Raw genomic sequence first — 16,431 nt, forward strand, 5'->3', positions numbered from 1 at the left:
TGAACTCTACTCTCACTGCTTTCTGACTGCATCTTGTTTGTACCCTTCTTGTACAGCTTCTAGATTTACCATAGCATCATTTTCATGCCTGAGTTCTACCTGTGCTGGTGAACATTCTCACTCACCCTGACCATAGTAATAGCTTTGTCTGGTATGAATGAGATTTGCACTCGAAGTCTCGCTGACAATTTAGTGTCTAATAGCCCGGCTCCAATCCTGTCTCTGAGCTCATGTCTCGGACTTCCATATGCACGTTTGTCTAACAGGGCATACAAATGCTGTGATGAAGTTATTTACACTTTCATCTGTCTCCTGTTCTCTGGAGTTGAACTTTGCCCTTTGATATGTCACATTTTGCTTTCCTGTGAAATATTCTGCACTGTTTTGCATTCCCTTTTCTAAGTATCTGTCAGTTCGAATCCCCCGGTGAACGTCATCTTCTTTGTCACCCGTGCAGTATATCAGCGTGCTTACTTGATGCTCTTCTGGAGCCTGAGTGAAATTGCTTGCAGCCCTAAATCTCTCAGAGCATTTAAGCCATCTCTAAAAGTCCCATGGTTTAGGGAAATCAAATGTATTGAGGGACTTTATAATGTAAGTAGATGTATGCACTGCAGGTATTTGCTCCATTTTCCTGTTGATTTGTTTATTTCTTATTTACTTGGACTATAATTTTTTCTCTCCATGAGAGTTTGACTGACCTCTCTGGCTTCTCCACTGTATCTGTGTCTCTGTGCACTCTGCACTCTGCAAGGCTAGTGACCCACACACAAATTATTACCATGTATCCACTTTTGAGTACAGCCTGAAGGCATTGCCTAGCAACCCTGGCCAGTTCTCAGCTCCATTAGCAAACTAGCGTAGGCAGTTTAGGTTGATAAGTCTTTGGACAATTTTCCACAAATATAAGCAAACAAGAGCAGTCTTATTGTAAATTCTTTCTTGATGGGGATCTCCTTTGGTCTTTAGCCCAAATTAAATGCTCAACCACTTCTGACACCATGTTGTGCTCATTAATGAGGGAGAATGCAGAGCACACCAGGAGGGTAGCATGCAAGATCTTCCACTGATCTTTACTGGTAACACTGTTTGTACAATATGTGAACTCCTCCCTTGTGGGAGTGTCTAACTGAATGACATAGGAACAGCATTATTAACCACCACAACAAATTTGATAGAGATATTCAAAATTGAGGGGGGATAGATAGTAAATGAAAGCAAGTTTTTTCCACTAAGGTTGGGTGGGACTACAAATAGAGGTCATGGGTTAAGGGTGAAAGTTGAGAAGTTGAAGAGGAACATGAGGGGAAGCTTCTCCACTCAGGTAGTGAGAGTGTGGAATGAGCTGTCAGCACAAGTGGTGCATGCAAGCTGAATGTCAATGTTTAAGAGAAGCTTGGATGGGTACATAGATGGTGGGGTATGGAGGGCTATGGTCCTGGTGCAGGTCGATGGGAGTGGGGAGACTGAATTTTTCAGCACAGACTAGAAGGGCCAAAGAGCATGTTTCTGTGCTGAGCTTTTCTATGACTAATTTTCTTTGGTTGCCTCCCCTAAATGGCTACATTGTGCACCCTGGCATTTGATTCCAAATGTTGGAAGAGATAGAACATAAGTGGCTAAACCTTTTCACCTGTTTATTGCAACTGATTTTCTATTCCTGGATGTTTTATTCCCTCATTCACTTACTGAAAAAAAAATTGCTTTCCTTCAGGATTTTTGATGGGCGAAAGCCTCTTCTCTGCATTATGGACCCTGACCTGATTAAATCGATCTTTATAAAAGAATTCTACACATTGTTTACCAACAGGCAGGTTAGTATTTATGTGCATTGATAGTGGTTTCTTTTGTAACTCTGTTCTTGTTCCATTTTCTTCATTTCAATATTTAGATTAGCTTTCCTCGTCCCCCTTTAAGCCCCTGCTTACATGTGCGATACATGTTTAATGGAACTGCCAGGGATCACTTAAGCTAGAATTGCGATGCTTAAAAGGTAAGAGCATCTCAAACATGCCACTTTGGTGCTTGTTCCCCAAGCTCCCACCCCTACCTGCTCCTGCACACTCCTGTATTGTGATTGAAATGCCCCCTCTACTTACAACGTCCCTCGTTCTGCCTATCTCTGCAGTTTTAGAATCCAACATGTCACTTTGGCAAAGAATTTGATGCTTAATCTTTATTTCATTCAGAATTTTGGTCTGAATGGTCCGTTTGAGGAATCTGTCCTGGTTATCCAGGATGAGCGATGGAAGACAGTCCGAAGCATTCTTTCACCAACATTCAGCAGTGGGAGGCTAAAAGAGGTAACAATAAGGACTTTCTATTAATCAAATCTATTTTAGATTATGAGAACACTCAGTCCTCTTTTATTGTCATTTAGAAATGCAGACATGCATTAAGATATGATAGAATGTTTCTCCGGAGTGATATAACAGATAATAGAGAATAGGTGCAGGAGTAGGCCATTCGGCCCTTCGAGCCAGCACCGCCATTCACTGTGATCATGGCTGATCATCCACAATCAGTATCCAGTTCCTGCCTTATCCCCATAACCTTTGATTCCGCTATCTTTAAGAGCTCCATCCATCACTTTTTTGAAAGCATCCAGAGACTTGGCCTCCATAGCCTTCTGGGGCAGAGCATTCCATATATCCACTGCTCTCTGGGTGAAAAAGTTTTTTCTCAACTCCGTTCTAAATGGCCTACCCCTAATTCTTAAACTGTGGCCTCTGGTTCTGGACTCACCCATCAGCGGGAACATGCTTCCTGCCTCCAGCGTGCCCAATCCCTTAATAATCTTATATGTTTCAATAAGACACAGAAAACACGATAAATATCACAGAAAACAGGAGAAACCAAAGACTGAACACTGACAGAACCACATAATTATACCATATAGTTACAGCAGTGGAAAGCAATATCATAATTTGATGAAGAACAAACCATGGCTACGGTAAATAAAGTCTCAAAAGTCCCTGAGTCAATCGACTCCCAAGTCCCTGATAGCAGGCGGCAAAAGGGAGAAGCTCCCTGCCATAAACCTCCAGGCACCGTCAACTTGCCGATGGCTTGGAAGTAGCCGACACTGAGTCCATCCGTCTGAAAACTTCGAGCTTCCGACCAGCTCTCCGATACAGCCTCCCAAGCGTCATCGTCTGCCAAGCGCCTTTGACCTCGCCCCGGCTGCTGAAACACGCAAAGCCGAGGATTTCAGGGCCTTTTGCTCTGGAGATTCCGGTTACCACACACTAGCAGCTGCAGCGAAGCGGGCATTTCAGAAGTTTCCAGATGTTCGTCCGTACTCTCACATCCATCTCTCCATCAAGTCAGAATTGTGCACGGTCCCCTACTTGACAAATAAGAGACATCATCACCAAAGTGGCCACATGTGCTGCCATTGCGCCGCCATCTCCAAATATATGCCTCCAAATTCTCCTGCACGTATGCCTTCTGTGTCCTTTATAACAACTGGCCTATTGTGCAGGTGAGGGAGATTATGACTCATAGAAAACTTAAATACAGATTTTAACAGGGTGTTGAAGAGCAACCCGATAACATCTATACTGTTCCAAGGTTACCATATACCGAATACCTTAATTTACATCCGTGTTCCCTCTATAATTTGATAATTCCCTGCCTTTTTTGAATACATTAAAGCGGCACCTTTATTCCAACAGTTGTGGAGAATATCTTGGCCTAACAACAATATTCTTTAGATTCCTAAAACTTTTCCATAATATCGAAGGAATTATGATTGCCTGTTTACACAGAATGCTTGGAGTACAGGCTTGATCAGACAAAATTTCTTATCTTTTCCATTGGAGGTTGTATTATAAAATGGAAGCCCACAGAAGTATTTTCCTTGTGAAGGATGAAAGACGGCAGATATGGAAACAAGGGAATTGAGTACTTGTGTTGTCCTTAAGACATTTATTTAACTTTATTAATTCTCCACTTTAAATAATTTGTTCGTAACTATTTTCTATTTAAGTTAAAGGTTGATAACTACGTTACAGTTTAACAAAGGTAAAATTCATTGTCTATGGTATATCGCAGCACGTGATGACGTCACCTCTGGTTTCGCCACGTGTTGTGGGTAACTCTGGTTCAGAGAAAGAGGAAAGGTGGGGGTCCGTGCATGTTGCATGAACATGAAAAGCTCCATTTCTACCCACAAAGAAACATTGTAGAAGCAACACCGTGAGTTCATATGACAGTAGGCATGTTGAAGTAAAAATATTAATGAGGATTCTATTAAAGGAAGTGGCGGTTGAAGCGGCGCGCGTGGCGGCTTTTCAATTTCAAACGTGGGGTCAGCTGGAGCCTGGCGGCGGCTGGATGCGATCCGCCCCATCCCTTCCCTGGGCGGCTGAAGACACTCGCTAAAAGAAAAGAGCGCGCGTCTCCTTTTCACCATACGATGTTAATGTGGAAGAGTGAACAGTACATGGTTAACCTTACTATGACTCTGTTTTCATTGCTCCAGTTTAACTTGGTGTTTAGTCAGAGTTTCAACACACTGCACGAGAATGCTACAGTACTGATAATCCATTTATCAATTTTAGAAGACAGAACTTAATAAACAAAAACAAATGCAGATGGTGGAAAACTGAAATAAAATGAGAAAATGCTGGAAATACTCAACAGGAGAGACATTATCTGTGGAGAGATATGGAGAGAGTTAATGATTCTTTCTTTAAGTTTTAAAATTCCACAAGAGTGCTTTGAGTAAAGATCAACATTATGCAATACAGGTTTCCCCCACCATCCGAAGATGGAGCATTCCTATGAAACGGTTCGTAAGCCAAAATGTCGTAAAGTGAAGAAGCAATTACCATTTATTTATATGGGAAAAGTTTGTGAGCATTCGCAGACCCAAAAATAACCTACCAAATCATGCCAAATAACACATAAAACCTAAAATAACAGTAACATATAGTAAAAGCAGGAATGATATGATAAATACACAGCCTATATAAAGTAGAAATACTTTTCTACAATCATTACTGCACTGTTCTCCGTAGCGAAAATCTCACGCAAGCGCCGTCGGCAGAAAATCTCACGCAAGTGCTGTTGGCAGAAGCACGGCACAAGCGCTCTCCAGTAACCTTTAAGCTGTGAAGCTGCCAAATCATACCAAATAACACGCAAAAATACATAGCCTATATAAAGTAGAAATAATGTATGTGCAGTGTAGTATCACTTACCGGAATCGGGACAGCGCCAAGCAAACTGATGATGGTGTGTTAGTCTGAGTCGTCGCAGGTTGGGGTGGTGCAGTGGCCCCCACCCTCTGGGCCACCAACCGATACCGATCCGCGAAGCATGCAGTGGTAGCCGGGAGGCACACAGCACATCTTTAAGAAAAAAGCCGAAACAAACATGCTATTTAATTAGGTGCCGCCCGGCACGGAATTGTCGGCCCCGATCAGTGCCGATTTCCGATTGCGTCGTCTCTGATCTGGGCCGACAATTACGTGCCAGGCGGCACCTAATTAATTAGCTCTTTTCTTAAAGATATGCTGTGTGCTTCCCGGCTACTGCTGCATTCTCCGTGAATCGGTGTCTGTCTGTGGCCTGGGGGTTGGGGTGGTGGGACACTGGGGTGTCATCTCGTGATTGCCTATTTCCATTAGGGCAGGCAGGTCATCTTCTATCTTTGCCCGCCTCAATGTCGAAGGTTGAGGTACCTCGTCTACTGTGGCTGATGTGGAAGGCTTGCTTGACTGCTGAGCCTCGCGCATTTTTTCTATCACACAGTTCTTTGTAAGGACTCAAACCATCTTGCAAATATCCCCTAAACCTACATACCCTTTCAAAATTAAAGTCGAACTTTATCATTGCAGCGAAAATCTCACGCAGTTGCTTCACGTTCAGTTCGCTACTGCATTCGGTTTTGATTGTTATCCTTTTTTCTTCCAATTGCATCAGCTCTTCATCTATCAGATCTTGGTCATGGGATGTTAAAACCTCTTCAACGTCATCTTCGTCATCTTCTACAAGCCAAACTCACTTTGTCCTTACTTTGTTCACCACGATCGAAATGCTTAATTATGTCTAATTTTACACTAAGTGTAACACCCTTACGAGCTCTTTTAGGGTTTTCCGATACCATAGAACTCATCTTACTAACGGCTGCTCACAGGCACGTGTTAAAGCAATGCCGGTGAGAATGCAGTTCTGAATCCGAGGAGAGCGGCTCTTCGGGGCGTGCGCTGCCTTTTATCGCGCGCTGATTTTTTTTCGTAACAGTGAAAACACCTTCTGAAAGCGAAAACAGGGTACTAATATAGGCGTAACAATGAGATTTCGTAAAGTGAACGTTGGAAAAGCGGGGGACACCTGTATTGGAACAAGTAACTAAATTACAAAATTCGTAAGTCATCAGGATTTTAAAAAGTGTTTTAAAATACTGTTAGGATGTTACACTTTGCTTTAGAATAGTGCATCTTGAAAGGAAAAGACAGGGAATCATAGGTCTGAAGGAAGGAACTCTGTGAAAGGCATGGCAACCAAATATGCAAGGGCCCTGCATTGTAGAAACAAGAGACATTGTAGGATTGTAGAACAGAGGACCTTAGAGCAATGAAGAGTATTGATATGAGCAATATGAATTTTAAATTCAACCATTGATGTCACTAGTGCAGGTAAATGAGGAAATGTTGGGTTAACGGGATTTAGTGGAGTGTCTAATTCATTGACATTCTACTCTTTTGGAATGTATTGAATTTTTCTGTATGGCCATGTATTTAAGAATAAACCAGAATTGAAATTGTGATTTCTACATTGTTTTGGTCTGCATTACTAAAATTCACCAAATTCTGCAGGATTTTGTAATTAAACTGCTAGGACATTATATCCAGGACAAAAATTCTAAGGGCATTTAATGAACAAGCCTTTAATTTAACTTGTTTGTTTATTGGCTACATTGGTCATGTTTTAATGAGCTATTTTCCTGAAGGTCATAAAATGTCTTATCTGGAAATAAAGTCAATATTAATTTTCAAATTGATATTGGGAGGTAGTGTATAGTTAATTAGGATAGATAGGTCAAATGATTGATATCAGGATGTTTTGGGGAGGTGTTAACCAACTGAAAATCTCTAAAGAATACCTAATTGGTCCAGTACCTAGTTGTTTTGTACATTTTTAATTTTGGCTGTCTTTATTTTATCCCTTTCCCAGATGCATCCAATAATTTGTCATTATGCAAACAATCTTGTGAAATTGGCTGAAAAAAAGGTGAAGATGAATGAAGTTGTCCAACTAAAGGAGTGAGTAATTCGTCTGGTTGTTTCTTTGGCACAACTTTTTCCTTTTTAGAGTCATAGAGCCATTTTTTATCCCATTTCCAGCTGCTCCAGATCCCACTACAATCCACAATAGTCTTCCTCGTTATCAACCACACCCTCAATCTTGGAATTATCTGCAAATTTGTTTCTCCAGTTAACCACAGTATCATCCAGATTGTTGATATATTCGACAAACAACCATGGACCCAGCACCAATCCCTGCGGCACTCTACTAGGGACGGGCCTCCAGTCAAAGAGGCAGCCATCTTATTACCACTCTCTGGCTTCTCCCACAAAGCCAATGCCTAATCCAATTTATTACCTCATCTTGAATGATGAGCAACTGAATCTTCCTGATCACCCCTGCCCCCCTCCATACAGGACCTTGTCAAATGCTTTACTAAAGTCTATGTAGATAACATCTGCTGCCTTGCCTGCATCAACTTTCCTGGTAACTTCCTTGAAAAATTCTGTAAGATTGTTTAGATATGATCTGTCATGTTGAAAGCCATGCTGACTATCCTTGATCAGTACATGTCTATCCGAATACTTGTATCCGGTCCCTTGGAACAAACTTTTCCAGTACTCATGTCAGGATCACCAGCCTGTAATTTCCTGGTTTATTTTTAAAGCCTTCCTTAAACATCGGAACAATATTGGCTATCCTCCAATCCTCTGGTGCCCCATCTATCGCTAAGGATTTTTAAAATATCTCTGCTAGGATCCTGACAATTTCTGCATTTTTACAAAGGTCCGACAGAGCACCTTGTCTGGCCCTGGGGATTTATCTACACTAACTTGCCCCAAGGCAGCAAACACCACCACCTCTGTAAATCTGTATCAGGTCCATGAAGTTGGTGCCACTTTGCCTCACTTCTATAGACTCTGTGTCCATCTCCTGAGTAAATACAGATGCAAAAAAAATCATTTAGGATCTCTCCATCTCTTTTGGCTCCGTGCATTGATTATCATTCTGATCTTACAGAGGACCAGTTTTATCCCTTGTAATAATTTTTCTCTTAACGTAACTGTAGAATTCCTTTGGGTTCTCTGTCATGGATCACGTTCCTATTTATCCAAGCACTTTCAACCTCTTGGTGTTCCCACAGAGGACGAATATAATATCTGACTCCTCATCACTTAATTGATTATCCTGAGTCAGGGATCAATATATTTCTGAATATGAAGGGTAAAGTGGGACTGATTGGTAATTGATTTATCGCTTTAGGTTATTCGGCCCATTGAGTCTGCTCCCACATTCAATCATGGTTGATTTATTATCCCACTCAACACCATTCTCCTGCCTTTTCCCTGTAACCTTTGATGCCTTTATTAAGAACCTATCAACCTCCACTTTAAATATACTAAATGACTTTGCTTTCAGAGCCATCTGTGGCAATGAACTCCATAGATTCACCACCCTCTGGCTAAAGAAAATTTTCCTGATAGCTGTCCTAAATGGATGTCCTTCCATTTTGAGGCTGTGCTCTTTGGTCCTAGACTCTCACACTGCAAAAAACATTCACTCTATGTCCACTCTAGCTCAGCTTTTAGATATTCAACAGGTTTCAAGGAGATCCCCTTTCATTATTCTAAACTCAGCAAGTACAGCAGCAAGTACAGGCCAAGAGCGGTCAAACACTCCTGATACGTTCTGTCTTTACAATCCCAGAATCATTCTCATGAACTTTCTCTGGGCCCTCTCCAATGCAAGCACCTCCTTTCTTAGACAATGGACAATGGACTACTCCAAGTGCAGTCTGACCAATGCCTTATATGCCTCAACATTGTGTCCACCTTTTATAATCTAGTCCTCTCAAATTGTCCTTATCAATGACTCAGCCTGTAAGTTAACCTTTGGGGAATCCTGCACGATGATCCCCAATTCCCTTTGCACCGGATTTCTGAATTTTCTCACTGATTAGAAAATAGTATATGCCATTATTCCTTCTCGCTGACTGCAAGGCCATTCTTTTCCGTACACTATATTCCATCTCCCACTTCTTTGCCCATTCTAATCTGTCACATGTACTGGGGTACAGAGAAGAAAATTGTTTTGTATGACATCCATACATATCATCTGACAACATCAGTATATCAAGGTAGTACAAAAGAAAGGAAACAGCACAAAGCAGAAAGATCAGTCAGAGTTACAGAGGCAATGCAGTGCAAGCGGACAAAAAATTGCTAGCCCATGTTGAGATGGACTGTGAGGCCAAGAGGTCCATTAAATAGTCTTAGAACAGCAGTACAGAAGCTGAAACAAACAAGAGAATATCTGCAGGCGCTGGAAATCCAAGCAACACACCATGAAACACTGGAGGAACTAAGCAGTCTAGGCAGCATTTATAGAAAAAAAAGTACAATCAATGTTTTGAGCTGAAATCCTTCAGCAGGACTGGAGACAGAAAGCCGAGGAGTAGATTTAAAAAGGTGGGCGTAGGGGAGAGAGAAACACAAAGTGATAGGTGAAACCTGAAGGGGGAGGGATGAAGTAAAGAGCGGGAAAGCTGATTAAAAGAGACAGAAAGGTATGGAAGAAATAAAAGGGAGGAAGAGCACCAGAGGGAGGCAATGGGTGGGCAAGGTGATGAGGTGAGAGGGAAAAGGAGATGGGAAATGGGGAAGAACGGCGGGGAGGGGGGAGGTGAGGGAGCATTACCGGAAGTTCGAGAAATCGATGTTCATGGCATCAGGCTGGAGGCCACCCAAATGGAATATAAGGTGTTGCTCCTGCAGTCTAAGTGTGGCCTCATCACGACAGTGGAGGGGCCATGGGTAGACATATCGGAATGGGAAGTGGAACTAAAATACTTCCCTATGAATTTTACCTTTTTGTATTTTTCCCCATTTGAAAGATCAAAGTCTATCAAGACTTGATGGTAAATTCCTACTCTTGGGTCTGACTCCAGCTTAGCTGAAAAAACCATGCTAAAGGATCAATATTTCATGCTTTTTTTGAAATTAATCTTAATAATATTAACATAATTAGACACATCACATAACGAAAGTGGATGCAATGCATTTTCTAGGCAGATATTCTATGTTTTGTCCAAATGAGTGTCCCAAAAGAAAACAAAGTGCTGTTGGAGTGGTTTACTCTCTGAAGCCTGTCACAGAGGAGCACCTATACACCTGGCTCTGTGCATCTCCCAACATGTTGTTGTGTAGCAAACTGCGCAGGACATCAGTCATCAATAGTGCAATTCCAGTGGCAATCTCACAGCAATAATGCATATTTTGGTTGCCATGGATGCTGCAGAGGGGATGCCTGAGACTTCCCACCTTTATTCTAAAGGACATGAACGTTGCGGTCAATCAGAGGCATGTCTGTAGGAAGGAGAAGGTGCACGCACTGGGGGCGGACAGGGATTCTGCTACTATCAGCAAAGCCTGGCAGGAGGTGGTTCTAGTAGTCACTTTCCAATAGGAAAATCTCCACACATGGAGGAATGCTCAAAGATGTGTCATGACTTTGCAAGATTTGCCAGTGATGTTTACATTGTGAAGTTGGAAGTGCGGATTATGGAAGAGCACGTGCTGGCTACTTTGAGGTGCATTGGGGTAGATGAATCCCCAGGACCTGACAAGGTCTCCCCTTGGACTTTGTGGGAGGATTGTGCAGAAATTGCAGGGGCCCTGACAGAGCTATTTAAAATTCTTTAAGAACTATCTAGTGCAGCGGTCCCCAACCACCGGGCCACAAAGCATGAGCTACCGGGCCGCGAGGAAACCTTTCCTCATTCCCTGTCACGCGCACTGTTGAGCCATTACGCACGCATCATCCGTGTCAGCACGGGAAGAAGATCAACTCCTTGAGCTTGCAAATGATGGCGGGCTGAAATGTATGTTTGACATAACATCTCTGCCGGCATTCTGGATCAAAGTCGAGGCTAAATATCCTGAGATAGCCACAAAAGCACTGAAAATATTGCTTCCATTTCCAACATTTTTCTGCGAAGCGGAGTTTTCCGCAATGAAAACTAAATTGCGGAATAGACTGGACATAAGGAACCCCCTTCGAGTATCGCTCTCCCATCACCCCTCGATAGGACCGTCTTGTTACCGGAAAACAAGCCCAGGGCTCCCACTGATTCAGCGATGTTGGTGTATTGAAATGATTTTATATGTTCATACGGGGAAAATATGTGCTGTGTGTTTAATATCCAATCGTTACTTAAAATGTTATGATGCTATTGTCTTATATAACCATATAACAATTACAACACGGAAACAGGCCATCTCTGCCCTTCTGGTCCGTGCCGAACACTACTCTCACCTAGTCCCACCGACCTGCACTCAGCCCATAACCCTCCATTCCTTTCCTGTCCATATACATATCCAATTTTTCTTTAAATGTTAATATCGAACCTGCCTCTACCACTTCTACTGGAAGTTCATTCAACACTTACTTCAAGCTCCTCTGATAATTGACTTATCACTGTATTCATGCGAGAAAAATATGCGCTGTGTTTAATATTAAATTCGTTAGATAAACCCTTTTAGAAACGAAAGTGAGTGTATTAGCTACTTATCACCTATATTCTGATCATGATTAACACCCCCCCCGAACAGAATCGCCAAAAACGATTTGCAGGGAAAAAAAAAACGGCAGGTACATGCATGCGCAGGTCACACATGCGCACTGGTGCCCGCGCAAGGCTTCATGGTCATTGTAGTCTTTCTCTGGGTAAACAAAACATATTTGACTGCTACTCTTGTCCGTTGGCAACCAACCCCCCCGCCCGGTCGGCTGGTCCGCAAGAATATTGTCAATATTAAACCGGTCCGCAGTGCAAAGAAGGTTGGGGACCCCTGATCTAGTGTATGTTCTGTTTAAAGGCCCAGAAGATGTAGGGGTGAACAAGACAGGGTTTTAAAAATTCATTAATTTTTTTTTAGATTATGAGAACACTCAGTTCTCTTTTATTGTCATTTTGAAATGCATACATGCATTAAGAAATGATACAATGTTTCTCTGGAGTGATATCACAGAAAACAGGACAGACCAAAGACTAACACTGACAAAACCACATAATTATAACAGATACAACAGGAATTCTGCAGATGCTGGAAATTCAAGCAACACACATCAAAGTTGCTGGTGAATGCAGCAGGCCAAGCAGCATCTGTAGGAAGAGGTGCAGTCGACGTTTCAGGCCGAGACCCTTTGTCAGGAGTTACTTACTCACTCTTCCTTCAGTTAGTCCTGACGAAGGGTCTCGGCCTGAAACGTCGACTGCACCTCTTCCTACAGATGCTGCTTGGCCTGCTGCGTTCACCAGCAACTTTGATGTGTGTTGCTTAATTATAACATATAGTTACAGCAGTGCAAAGCCATATCATAATTTGATAAAGAACAGACCATGGGCACAGTAAAAAAAAAAGTTCTCCAAGTCCCGAGTCAATCGACTCCTGAGTCCCCGATAGCAGGCGACAAAAGGGAGAAACTCCCTGCCATAAACCTCCAGGCACCATCAACTTGCCGATACCTTGGAAGCAGCCGACACTGAGTACATCTGTCCGAAAACTCTGAGCTTCCGAGCAGCCTCTCCGATACAGCCTCCCGAGAGCCATCCTATGCTGAGCGCCTTCGACCTCTCCCCGGCTGCTGAAACACGCAAAGCCGAGGATTTCAGGGCCTTCAGCTCCAGAGATTCCGGTTACCACACAGTAGTAGCGGTAGGAAAGCAGTCATTTCAGAAGATTTCCAGAAGTTCCGCTGTGCTCTCATGTCTATCTCCATCAAATCAGGATTGTGCATGGTCCCCTACTTGACAAATAACAGATATTCATGACCTAAGTGGCCGTGCGTGCTGTCATCGCGCCGCCATCTTCTCCCGGGAGGAAATTTATTTCATGGAATATATATTGAGATACTCAATCCATTTGTCTGGTGGAGAAGAGACATAGCCTAGTAATATGGACAATCCTGAGTCCCAAAGGAAACTTTAGAGAATTGCTGTTACTCTGAAAATTATGAGACCACGAATCAATGGAATAAAGGAGTATAAACATCAAAATGCATTTGAAAGAAAGCTAGTCTGTATCTGTGGTGTAAACCTATATAATAATTACATTTTCTCATGCAGCAAAAGATTGCTCAGTTATCATTCATTTCTTAACTAACACATTTTTCTTCTGTCAGATTTTTTGGAGCATACAGTCTGGATGTGGTCACTAGTACGTCATTCAGTGTGGATGTTGACTCCATCAACAACCCCAATGATCCATTTCTCAAAAATGCCAGGAAACTTTCTGATTTTTCCTTCTTCAATCCGCTGATACTTTTGATTTGTAAGTGATGTGAAATATTTATTTTACGTAAAGGAAGATAAGGGTTTTCTTTTAGATAATAGAAATCACTGATTAGTTGCTGACTATCTTGCTCTGTTCCATGTTTTGGATTTTCTGCAAATTAGTTGACAAAATACTTTTGTACCCTGGGGTAAGCGCAGTCCTGTTTCTGATGTGCATAGTTTAAGGCAGGAATGTATCTTTCAAGCACAATATCTTCACAAATTACTACTTGTGACCTGGCTTCCTCTTGGCAGAGAATTTCAGAGATACACCATCCTCTAAGAAAATAAATTTCAACACACCTCATTTTGGAATTACTGGCTGCTTATTTTGTAACTATGTCTCCAGGTAGCCCACCAACTTGGTGCTCTCCTCCCCACATACATTCACCAACCCAACTATTTGTCTTCTTTTTTTTTGTTCATCCCTCTCTTCCACTCCACTTCCCTGGTTTCATCTACCATCATTCCCTTCACATCCAGTTCCCCCTATCACCTACTAAGCCTCTATCCCAACCCTTACATACTGCTCCCATTGGCAATCTTTCCTGTCCTGTTGTAGTCTTGATGCAGGGTCTCGATCCAAAATGTTGACTACCACCTTTGCTACCAGAGATTCTGCTTGACCTGCAGCCGTTTTCCAGCTTTCTGTTTCTATTCTAGAATTCGGCATTTGCAGCCTCTCTTGTCGTCTATCCCCTTAGAATCTTACATATGTGAATATGGTCACCTCCTCAATCTTCTGAACATAAAGGAATACAGACCCAAACTGTCTGACACCTCTTGACAGAACATCCGTCTCATCCCAGTGAATCTCTTCTGGACTGCCTCCAACACTACTTTATGCTTTTTTTTGTGTGCAGCATTCCCGATACAGTCTCAACAATACTAGTGCAACTATAACAAAATATCCTTATTTTAAAATTCCAATCCCTTCACGATAAAGACCAGAACGCTGATTGCCTTCTTAACAACTTGTTGGATCTACCTGCTAACTTGCTGTCATTCATGCATCCGAACATCTGGATCCCTTTTAAAAAGAAAAATGTGTGATAATTAGGATTAGAGGGGCTCGTATAGCACATGAAAAAATTATGATGATGGATTTGATCTTGGATATTCCAGCAGAGGGTAGCAAAGACATAGTTAAATGACATCTTTCTATGATCCTAATGTAGCTTATTAAATACAAAGTGGATTGGAAACATTGTGCACTGTCTACGCATGCTTAGATTCTGCCCAACAGGTGAATCGAAAGGTTGTGGATACAAGTTACACTATAGAGATCTGAACAAATGATCCACACTGACATTTCAGGGCAGCAATGGGAGAGCATGCTGCTGAGAGAAGTGCTGATAAGATGTGAAATTGAGGCTCCATGTGCTGTCCTGGGAGGGCAGAGGATCCTATTCTTCCATATGACAACTGGAAACTTCTTTTGGATATTTGGCCAATCTAATTTTGAGGGAGCCCAGCTCACACTTGAATCAGGAGATCTTTTGCTCTGTGCTGTTTGTGGATCCTTGCTGTTTGCTATATCCCTACATTACAATAGGAGCTACATTTCAACAATTGGCAGTGCAGCCCTTGGATACCCAGAGTCTGTGAAAATGCCACTGAATTCAGTCTTTGCTTTTACCTCTCTGGCCCTTCCCCAATCCACTTCATCTTCGAACTAAAACTAATTACTTACTTTGCTTGGAAATGCTGCATTCACCAGCAACTTTGATGTATGTTACTTACTTTGCTTCTCAATTGCTCTTTGTTATTTCTTTTCCATAACCCCACTTACTTTCAAATGAGCAGGTACATGGCTACTCTCAACAGTAATTTCTATGTTTTTGTATTTTTTTCAGTGCTGTTTCCTCCACTTACTCCAATCCTGGATAAATTCGGTATCTCTCTCTTCCCAAAAGATGTGAATGACTTTTTCATGAGAGTCATACTAAATATGAAGGAAAAGAGGCAGAAAGGTGTACACAATGTGAGTGTTAAATTGACCTATTTACATTTCTGCAACCATTTTGTCTCTTTCATTCCACAACACTGACAGTAATTTCGTAACTGAGAAGGAGGTGACTCTAGCAATATTGTTTGACCAAGGAAGGGTGTCGGGTGGGCGGGGAGTCCTTGAAAATATGGTGAAATTCTGCAGTTTCTTAAATTTGTCTTTTATGCATGCAATATAAATGTCCAACCTGGCTGCACCTGCAATCACTGTTGAAATTTATTGACCTTCTGCACTGGATAACAGAAGCTTGTGTTTGGACAGTGTTCAAGATTTGCAAGACATGGAATTTGTAGAACACCTATGAAATAGCCTTTTAGAGCAGCTTGTGGTTGAGCCCACTGGGGGAGTGGCAATTCTGGATTATTATGTAATGATCCAGTTTTGATTAGGGAGCTCGGGGTAAAGGAACCCTTAGGAGGCAGTGATCATGATATGATAAAATTCACCCTGCAGTGTGAGAAGTAGAAGCTAAAATTGAATGTATCAGTTTTAAAGTGATGTAAAGGGAATTACTGAGGTATGAGAGGAGCTTGCCAAAGTTGATTGGAAAGGGACATTAGCAGGGATGACAGCAGAGTAGCAATGACTTGAATTTCTGAGAGCAGCCCATAAGGCGCAGGAAAGATACATCGCAAAGATAAAGAAGTATTCTGAAGGGAGGATGAGGTGACCATGGCTGACAAGGGAAGTCAAAGACAGCACGAAAGCAAAAGAGAGAGCATAGATGTTGCAAAAATTAGTGGGAAGGTAGGGGATTGGGAAGCTTTGAAAAACCAACAGGAGGCAATTTAAGAAGCCATAAAGGGAGAAAAGATGATATATGAAAGTA

General features: G+C 42.1%; 1 protein-coding gene across 2 annotated transcripts in view; it reads left to right on the forward strand.

The window, feature by feature from the left end:
* The window catches only part of LOC134351975 (cytochrome P450 3A30-like), a 47,996-nt gene that overhangs the window by 13,811 nt on the left and 17,754 nt on the right, over positions 1-16,431 (forward strand). For both annotated transcript variants that reach the window (XM_063058956.1, XM_063058957.1), the window contains 5 exons: positions 1,715-1,814; positions 2,190-2,303; positions 7,186-7,274; positions 13,441-13,589; positions 15,448-15,575. In XM_063058956.1, coding sequence (XP_062915026.1) covers positions 1,715-1,814; positions 2,190-2,303; positions 7,186-7,274; positions 13,441-13,589; positions 15,448-15,575 — 580 coding nt within the window. The remainder of the gene's footprint in view (positions 1-1,714; positions 1,815-2,189; positions 2,304-7,185; positions 7,275-13,440; positions 13,590-15,447; positions 15,576-16,431) is intronic.

This window comes from Mobula hypostoma, chromosome 9 (genome assembly GCF_963921235.1).
Source record: "Mobula hypostoma chromosome 9, sMobHyp1.1, whole genome shotgun sequence".
NCBI lineage: Eukaryota > Metazoa > Chordata > Chondrichthyes > Myliobatiformes > Myliobatidae > Mobula > Mobula hypostoma.